This window comes from Tachysurus fulvidraco, chromosome 21 (genome assembly GCF_022655615.1).
Source record: "Tachysurus fulvidraco isolate hzauxx_2018 chromosome 21, HZAU_PFXX_2.0, whole genome shotgun sequence".
NCBI classification, from domain to species: Eukaryota; Metazoa; Chordata; class Actinopteri; order Siluriformes; family Bagridae; genus Tachysurus; species Tachysurus fulvidraco.
In genome coordinates, this window is record NC_062538.1 from 21,342,056 (window position 1) to 21,352,055 (window position 10,000).

At 48.5% G+C, this 10,000-nt stretch overlaps 1 protein-coding gene across 5 annotated transcripts in view; it reads left to right on the forward strand.

The window, feature by feature from the left end:
- nup54 (nucleoporin 54) overlaps positions 1 to 8,507 on the forward strand; it is a 9,576-nt gene extending 1,069 nt beyond the window's left edge. The window contains exons 2-15 of one of the 5 annotated variants that reach the window (XM_047805369.1): positions 264 to 371; positions 589 to 666; positions 1,048 to 1,206; positions 1,967 to 2,047; positions 2,204 to 2,359; positions 2,452 to 2,672; positions 2,882 to 3,069; positions 3,427 to 3,623; positions 6,021 to 6,075; positions 6,344 to 6,437; positions 7,002 to 7,109; positions 7,239 to 7,358; positions 7,450 to 7,560; positions 8,020 to 8,507. In XM_047805369.1, coding sequence (XP_047661325.1) covers positions 264 to 371; positions 589 to 666; positions 1,048 to 1,206; positions 1,967 to 2,047; positions 2,204 to 2,359; positions 2,452 to 2,672; positions 2,882 to 3,069; positions 3,427 to 3,623; positions 6,021 to 6,075; positions 6,344 to 6,437; positions 7,002 to 7,109; positions 7,239 to 7,358; positions 7,450 to 7,560; positions 8,020 to 8,148 — 1,805 coding nt within the window. In that variant the 3' untranslated portion in view covers positions 8,149 to 8,507. The remainder of the gene's footprint in view (positions 1 to 263; positions 372 to 588; positions 667 to 1,047; positions 1,207 to 1,966; positions 2,048 to 2,203; positions 2,360 to 2,451; positions 2,673 to 2,881; positions 3,070 to 3,426; positions 3,624 to 6,020; positions 6,076 to 6,343; positions 6,438 to 7,001; positions 7,110 to 7,238; positions 7,359 to 7,449; positions 7,561 to 8,019) is intronic. The other 4 variants (XM_047805371.1, XM_047805370.1, XM_047805372.1 and 1 more) reach the window with 4 other exon arrangements.
- Positions 8,508 to 10,000: the final 1,493 nt, after the last annotated feature.

Consider the following 10,000-nt stretch of genomic DNA (forward strand, 5'->3'; position numbering starts at 1 on the left):
AGGTGTTGAATAAAGATGTTAAAGAATTAAACATACGGTTCAAAATCTTCACATATTTAACTTTAAATCCCAACCCATGACGTTGCATGGACACGTGTGTGTGGTGCGTGTGTGTGTAGTGTTGTGGTGTGTGTGTGTGTTGTGGTGCGAGTGTGTGTGTGTGAGAGAGAGAGAGATCAGCATGGTGAATGATTTTCTGGAGATCCCTGGTCATCCCCCTCCTCCTCACGTCTGTCTCCGATGTCTTGTTTGTTGTGATAAAGGCTCGTCTGGGTTTTCATTCGGTTCATTCAGTGCCAAAACAACAGCGTCCACAACTTTTGGCTTTGGTACCGGTACCACCACAACTACCGCCTCATCCGGATTTGGTAGTAAGTTCATGTGTCCATGCGTTCAGGTCCAAATAACTGCTGCATGGAAACGCTCATCTTCATAAAGCTGCTCTTTTCCCCAACCCAAGCTTTCTTCTCTCTCTACTTTATTTATTTGTTTGTTTGTTTGTTTCCTTTGATTTACAGAATCGAAGGTATTTTGAGGTTTTTCTTTGTCACAAACATCAAAAGTTAATAACCGTCGTCCGTGTTTCAGGTCTCTCTGCCCCGGCTTTCGGGGCGACCACCACCACCACGCCTTCCACGGGGTTCGGATTCGGCTCCACGACCGCTGGTTTGTTTCCTTCCTCTCTCTCTCTCTCTCTCTCTCTCTCTCTCTCTCTCTCTCTCTCTCTTTCACACTTGAACATAAACAAAATGATCACAGTTGATTGATCAGGAAGAAAATCTGGTATAGAATCATGATAAATATTTACAGAGGTTTCTACATCCTCAGGACGATCCGGCTGAATTTTGGAGCTCTGTTTACAGTTAAATCGACGTCTCGTTTATCAAAACACACACACACACACACACACACACTTTGATGTACATGTCTTTAGTATTCCATATTCTAGTATCTCTCCTAACGCTCTTGACTAACAGTTATTCTCTCTCTCTGTCTCTCTCACTCTCTCTCTTTTTCTCCTCATGCCTTTCCCTCCGATGTGGTCAGGATTTGGGGGTTTGGGGACAGTGAGCACCAACGCTGGGGGTTTTAGTTTCGGGGGGTTAAACACTAACCCAGCGGCGGTTAACTTTAACGCGGGGAGCTTCGGGGCTCCGCCCACCACCGCCACGGTGTTTAATTTTGGAAATAGCCTCAGCGGTGCAGGTAGACTCCCTCTCCAGAGCCGTAAATGTTGTTCCTCACTCCTCACCATCATCATCCTCATCGTGTGTTTGCTTGCTTGCAAAATGTGTAGCTTTTTAATCACAATAGATTTGTTTTGTTTTGTTTGTTTGTTTGTTTGTTTTTTTGCTTTAGGTTAAAAATGCAACCAACGTGAAGCAGATTCTTTTTTATCCCTCATAGATTATAGATCTCAGGGATGGCAGACAAACTGCAGGACCTTATAAATGAGCTTTTTCTGGTCTTCATGAGGATCGAGGGTGGTGCGATATGACTAAAAATATCATGTCACGATATTCAGACGTCTCTACCTCCGCTATGTAGAAGTTTAGTAACAAACCGCCGTACGAAATTTGCATACGGATAAATGACACGAGCGACGTGATGCAAAATACCACGATTTAGACTCCCGTCATATCTCTCAGCCTCGGCCGAGATTTCCTCCTGCCGTTTTTATTTAATAATTAAGAAAATAACCGTGAAAGATCCCTGTGATCCTGGTGCTCCGTGAGAAAAAGAAAACGAATCGAGACGTTGATATGAAACGGTCATGTCGCTCGACTCTGATAAAAATCTCCTTGGTGGCGCTAGTCGAGCTTTGTGCTTTCTCAACACTCATCATTACTCATGAAGCGTCTGAAAAAAAAAACGTCTGGTTGTTGTCACACCTCGGATCTCATCTCCATCCCGGCCGCCTCGAATGTTCCGTCAGTTTTCCGTTCACGGTCTTGTTTGTGTTCAGGTGCGTTTGGAGGTTTTGGTACCACCACCACATCGGCTTCTGCCGGCTCTACGTTCAGCTTCTCCAACCCGGCTAACACAGGTGACGACTTATTTATTTGTGTGTTTGTTTATTTATTTATTGTTTTGTTGTTGTTGTTTTCTACCATGAGCTGCTGCTTTACCACCACTAGATGGCACCGTGTGTTCAAATCTACAGACTGATGTACACAATGTTGTTCTGTTGTCTTGCTGGCAGGCGGTGGGCTGTTCGGAAACACCCAGAACAAAGGCTTCGGGTTTTCGTCAGGTCTGGGAACAGGGACCGGTCCCGGGACGGGCTTCGGGGCGACGTTGGGAGGCGGAGGTCTCGGCTTTGGGGGCTTCAACCTCCAGTCCACACAGCAGCAGCAGGGTGAGATGATGACCGGTCTCAGCTTCTCGATGCGTTTAATTCAGAACGCATCATAAACGCAGCACAACAAAATGTGTGTGTGTGTGTTACAGGAGGGCTGTTCGGCCAGCAGGCCCAAGCTCCAGCGCAGTCTAATCATCTCATCAACACGGCCAGTGCCCTCTCCGCACCCACGTTGTTGAACGACGAGCGCGACGCCATCCTGGCCAAATGGAACCAGCTGCAGGCTTTCTGGGGCACAGGCAAGGGCTACTTTAACAACAACATCCCACCCGTGGACTTCACCCAGGAGAACCCTTTCTGCAGATTCAAGGTGAAGGACTCAGGGGTGAAGGATCTGTGTGAACAAGGGGGGGTGTGGCCTCACATCGACACACAACACGTCTACTGGATGTAGATTTATGTCCTAAATTGTTCGATTAAAAATTGATTGATTTGTTGCCCTCATTTGCATAACGGCGCCTGATTGGCTGTTTTTTTAATGATGTAATAACACCCAGCTTGTGCGTGTGTGTGTTTCAGGCGGTGGGTTTCAGTTGCATCCCCAGCAGTAAGGACGAGGACGGCCTGGTAGCTCTGGCTGTCAATAAGAAGGAGGTGGACATTCGCAGTCAACAGCAGCATCTGGTCGAGTCTCTGCACAAAGTCCTGGGTGGAAACCCGACGCTCGCCGTGAACGTAGAGGGAGTTAAAGCTCTGCCCGATGACCAGTCAGTGTCCATCACACTTCCCTCTCAGCTTCACCTGCTTTCTACTCCATTATTAACACCTGATTATTATTAACACCTGATTTCTAGAGACTTCCAGGTTCGTTAATAACCACATTATTATGGAAGGAGTCCCATAATAAACGTATAAATGAATCAAATTCATTTTAGATGATTCATGCGATTCATTCTGATTCATCTCCGCATCACGACACTGATTCGTTTCCCAGAACGTGCACTTTTACGTATATGAACCGCTAGCAGGCGGCCTGAGGAGGACGATAAGGATCATTACAGATGTGTACGTTAATAATAAGGATTATGATAAAAGCTTAAACAGCGTGATCGATCTGTGTGCAGGACCGAGGTTATAATCTACGTGGTGGAGCGCTCGCCCAACGGCACGTCCAAACGGGTTCCTGCCTCCACGCTCTTCAGCTACGTGGAGCAGATCAACATTAAGAGCCAACTGCAGCAGCTCGGGGTGTTAATGAGCGTCCCTCGGACCGCCCTGTCTCCCGCGCAGCTCAAACAGGTGCTGCAGAATCCTCCTGCAGGTAAACACCACTTACACATCTGTATATCAGCAACACGCCTTAACACACACACACACACACACACACACCTCGCAGGTAAACACCACTTACACATCTGTATATCAGCAACACGCCTTAACACACACACACACACACACCTCGCAGGTAAACACCACTTACACATCTGTATATCAGCAACACGCCTTAACACACACACACACACACACACACACCTCGCAGGTAAACACCACTTACACATCTGTATATCAGCAACACGCCTTAACACACACACACACACACACCTCGCAGGTAAACACCACTTACACATCTGTATATCAGCAACACGCCTTAACACACACACACACACCTCGCAGGTAAACACCACTTACACATCTGTATATCAGCAACACGCCTTAACACACACACACACACACACCTCGCAGGTAAACACCACTTACACATCTGTATATCAGCAACACGCCTTAACACACACACACACACCTCGCAGGTAAACACCACTTACACATCTGTATATCAGCAACACGCCTTAACACACACACACACACCTCGCAGGTAAACACCACTTACACATCTGTATATCAGCAACACGCTTTCAAACACACACACACACCGCAGGTAAACACCACTTACACATCTGTGTATCAGCAACACACACACACACACACACACCGCAGGTAAACACCACTTACACATCTGTGTATCAGCAACACGCACACACACACCCCGCAGGTAAACACCACTTACACATCTGTATATCAGCAACACACACACACCGCAGGTAAACACCACTTACACATCTGTGTATCAGCAACACACACACACACACCCCGCAGGTAAACACCACTTACACATCTGTATATCAGCAACACGCTTTCAAACACACACACACACACACCCCGCAGGTAAACACCACTTACACATCTGTATATCAGCAACACGCTTTCAAACACACACACACACACACACCGCAGGTAAACACCACTTACACATCTGTATATCAGCAACACGCCTTAACACACACACACACACCTCGCAGGTAAACACCACTTACACATCTGTATATCAGCAACACGCTTTCAAACACACACACACCGCAGGTAAACACCACTTACACATCTGTGTATCAGCAACACACACACACACACACACACCCCGCAGGTAAACACCACTTACACATCTGTGTATCAGCAACACACACACACACACACACACACCCCGCAGGTAAACACCACTTACACATCTGTGTATCAGCAACACACACACACACACACACACACCCCGCAGGTAAACACCACTTACACATCTGTATATCAGCAACACGCCTTAACACACACACACACACACCTCGCAGGTAAACACCACTTACACATCTGTATATCAGCAACACGCTTTCAAACACACACACACCGCAGGTAAACACCACCTACACATCTGTGTATCAGCAACACACTCACACACACACACACACACCGCAGGTAAACACCACTTACACATCTGTGTATCAGCAACACACACACACACACCCCGCAGGTAAACACCACTTACACATCTGTATATCAGCAACACGCTTTCAAACACACACACACACACACACACACACACACACCCCGCAGGTAAACACCACTTACACATCTGTATATCAGCAACACGCTTTCAAACACACACACACACACACACACACCCCGCAGGTAAACACCACTTACACATCTGTATATCAGCAACACGCTTTCAAACACACACACACCGCAGGTAAACACCACTTACACATCTGTGTATCAGCAACACACACACACACACACACACACACCGCAGGTAAACACCACTTACACATCTGTGTATCAGCAACACACACACACACACCCCGCAGGTAAACACCACTTACACATCTGTATATCAGCAACACGCTTTCAAACACACACACACACACACACACCTCGCAGGTAAACACCACTTACACATCTGTATATCAGCAACACGCTTTAAACCACCACCCAACCCCCACAGGTAAACACCACTTACACATCTGTGTATCAGCAACACACTTTAACACACACACACACCCCGCAGGTAAACACCACTTACACATCTGTATATCAGCAAAATGCCCCCCCACCCCTGCAGGTAAACACCACTTGCACATCTGTATGCCAGCTACAGACTTTAACCCCCCCCCCCACACACACACACACACACCCACACACACACATATTACACCTCACCTTTTTCCCAGGTGAAGTAGATCAGCCAGACCATGTCAGACTCTTTATAGAGGTGGAAGCTTGCTCATGCTCGTGTCTCCTGGCCTTCGTCTCATCACCAGGATTTTAAATGAACGGTTTTATTTCGTTTCAATTCAATCCTGTGTCTTAACATTTCTGGGGTTTTGTTTCCCTCCAGGTGTCGATCCAATCATATGGGAGCAGGCTAAAGTGGACAATCCTGACCCTGAGAAGTAGGTTTCTTCATCCTCATCCTCTCCATCAGAACCCGTATCAGTGCTGCAGCTTTGAACACAAACACACTTCAAATGTTCTGAGCTATAAACATGGATATAAAATAAAAAACATTTCTAGTTCCAAATCTAGTTTTTTTTACAGGTTCGTCTCAAATGTTTCCTCTCCGATATCCGACGCACCGTCGTGTGTGTGTGTGTTTGTGCTGATCTCCTGGTCCTTGCTATCAGCTCGGCGCCTCGTCTAACTTCGCGCTTTTTCCCCCAGACTCATCCCGGTGCCCATGGTCGGGTTTAAGGAGCTGCTGCGCAGGCTGAAGATTCAAGAACAGATGACTAAACAGCACCAGACCAGAGTAGACGTGAGTCCTAACACGAGCAGATGCTCTCCGCCATCCACAACGTACGAACATGTTAAGGTTAGGTTAGAGTTTGTCAGTGAGATTATCTGCCGCTGTCGGGACGTTTTAACACCCTAACGAGAGAGAAGCTCTGAGGAACCAGACTCAGAAAGGGAGCTGTTGTCTTCTGGGTAATGGAGAGCGTTACAGAAGGCTGCGGATTCCTCGGACGAGCTCAGGACCGTCTTTAACATTAGGAGTGACGTGCACTCAGAATTCGTTCTCTGTGTTTAACCCATCCAAAGTGCACACACACACACACACATCGTGAGAACACACCTGGAGCAGTGGGCAGCCATTTATGCTGCGGCGCCCGGGGAGCAGTTGGGGGGGTTCGGTGCTTTGCTCAAGGGCACCTCAGTCGTGGTATCGCCCCCCGCCGAGACTCGAACCCACAACCTTAGGGTTAGGAGTCAGACTCTCTAATCATTAGGCCACGATATTACTGCAGCTCCACATCTTTACCGACACACAGGGGCGGATACACATCCGATTAAATCTCCTGTTCACGTCTCTCGTGTGCAGATCATCGCCACAGACATCAGTGAGCTTCAGAAGAACCAGGCCACCACCGTGGCCAAGATCGCTCAGTACAAGAGGAAGCTGATGGACCTGTCACACAGAGTTCTGCAGGTACACACACCTCACCTTACACTTTAAAGTAAACAACAGACCAATTGCAATCAGAAATGAGGATCTTCCACAGTATACATGGAGAAAGACATGAAACGAATGTAATCTAGAGTGTGTGTGTGTGTGTAGGTGCTAATCAAACAGGAAATCCAGCGGAAGAGCGGCTACGCCATCCAGGTGGACGAAGAGCATCTCCGTGTGCAGCTGGACACCATTCAGTCTGAGCTCAACGCTCCCACACAGTTTAAGGTGAGACTGCGAGTGAGGACATGAGGTGAGACTCGCCGAGTCCTTTAGAGGCGTTGGCGTGACAGCTTGGTTTGTGGTTTGGTCGATTCAGGGCCGGCTGAACGAGCTGATGTCGCAGATCCGGATGCAGAATCACTACGGTGCGGTGCGAGCGGAGGAGCGGTACATGGTCGACACCGACCTGCTCCGGGAGATCAAGCAGGTAGGAGCTACAACACGTCTACAGAGTTTATGTGGAACCCATTGAGTTAATTAGATATAGTAATCATTTTACTAATGGAAAGGCCTCAGTGTGTGTGTGTGTGTGTGTGTGTGCGCGCGTGTAAGAGGCCGTGCGTGTAAGAGGCCGTGCGTGTAAGAGGCCGTGCGTGTAAGAGGCCGTGCGTGTAAGAGGCCGTGCGTGTAAGAGGCCGTGCGTGTAAGAGGCCGTGCGTGTAAGAGGCCGTGCGTGTAAGAGGCCGTGCGTGTAAGAGGCCGTGCGTGTAAGAGGCCGTGCGTGTAAGAGGCCGTGCGTGTAAGAGGCCGTGCGTGTGTGAGTTAAAGACTGTGTGTTAGAGAGACTGTGTGTGAGAGAGAGAGAGAGAGAGTGTGTATGTGTGTGTGTGTGTGTGTGTGTGTGTGAGACTGCATGTGCTTTAATCCCTTATTTCTTTGTGCACAGCATCTGAAGCAGCAGCAGGAGGGTCTGAGTCACCTGATCAGTGTGATAAAGGACGACATGGAGGACATCAAGCTCATCGAGCAGGGACTGCACGATAGTGTACACATGAGGGCCGGAAAACTCAGCTGACATCGTGGAGCACACACACATACACACACACACACACACATTGCTAGCTTTCACTAACAGGCATGTTCACATGTGACTAGTTCATTGTCTATAGCAACACACACACACAATAAACATGTTAATGAATCAGTGTGTCTCTGTGACTTAGAGCATTGATGGAATATTTTAGTGTGTGTGTGTGTGCATATGTGTGTGTGTGTGTGTGCATGTGTGTGTGTGTGTGTTTGGAGAGAAATCATTGCAGATTCTTTGTCAGTCTTCATGTAAATATGAATTTTAACAGTTTTCTAAAGGAACACGAGGGTCTTTAGTGACAAATCCCTGACCGGATTAAATAAAGTTTTCTGGTGACAATAACACACATGATTCCTGAGACATTCTTTAACCAGGTAAAGCAGCAGAATTTGTCTCGTCTGTCGATACATTTTGTGTAACAGCACTAAAAACGTGCTGCGGGCGATCGATCAGGATCTTTACAGAAATAGTTCAAACCTTCCGTATTAAAAGCCACCTGGACTTCATTCCTCTGCTATATTAAGCTGCCAGATCTGCCTGAACCTCCCACAGATGTCCTCTTGGCATGAAGCTTGGTTCCTTTTCTTCTTTATCACTCCCTAATTCTCTGAAACAAAAAATAATTCTATGTTCCTGGAAAGCACAACGTACCGTAGAGGAGCGAGGAGGGTTTAGCAGACGGGTGTGTAGAAGCGAGGGGATGTGACCTTGTTCACCCTGAGATCGACATTAAGTTTGTCCTTGAGTGGCAGCTGGAAAAATAAAACCTCGTCCGTCTTATCGGCTGGAGAGTCGGACTTCTCGTGTGCTGCCAAGGAAGCCCGGAACCGTGCGGGTTGTGTGTGAGGCTCAGAGCTGTGAACATCTGCTGAATAAACAACCGGCTCCAGGAACAAAAAATTCACTCGTTGAAATTTGTATTTATTCATAAACGGATTTTCATGAAAGGCGTGAAAGGACGGGGCATAGAAGCCTTTATTTGCCACATATACATTACAGCACAGTGGAATTCTTTTTTTCACATACCCTAAGTGAGGAGAATGGGGTCAGAGTGCAGGGGCAGTTATGATACAGTGCCCCTGGAGCAGGGAGGGTTGAGGGCCTTGCTCAAGGGCCCAGCAGTGGCAGATTGGCTGTGCTGGGCCTTGAACCCCGATCCTCCGATCAACAACCCAGTGTCGTGCCCCTAGTGTCGTGCCCCCAGTGCCGTTCCCCTAGTGCCGTACTCCAGTGCTGTTCCCCCAGTGCCGTGCCCCAGTGTCGTTCCCCTAGTGCCGTGCGCCAGTGCCGTTCCCCCAGTGCCATACCCCCAGTGCTGTTGCCCCAGTGCCGTGCCCCAGGGCCATTCCCCCAGTGCCGTTCCCCCAGTGCCGTTCCCCCAGTGCCGTTCCCCCAGTGCCATTCCCCTAGTGCCGTGCCCCAGTGCTGTTCCCCTTGTGCCGTGCCCCAGGGCTGTTCCCCCAGTGCCGTACCCCCAATGCCGTGCCCCAGTGCCGTTCCCCCAGTGCTGTTGCCCGAGTGCCGTGCCCCAGGGCCGTTCCCCCAGTGCTGTTGCCCCAGTGCCGTTCCCCTAGTGCCGTGCCCCAGGGCCGTTCCCCCAGTGCCGTACCCCAGGCTTAAATGCAGGGCAGATCGCACTTTCTGTACTGTTGCCCCCAGGCACTGTAACACCTTGCCACTGTCCGTTAGACAAACTTCTGAACTTAATATTTTTAAGTCCAGGCTAAAGACATTTTTATTCTCTAAAGCATATGGCTGATGGGATGTTTGTACGATTTCTCTGTTCGCTTGTTGTGTTTTTCTGTTTTTAATGAGCAAATGGAAAGCACATCGGTCT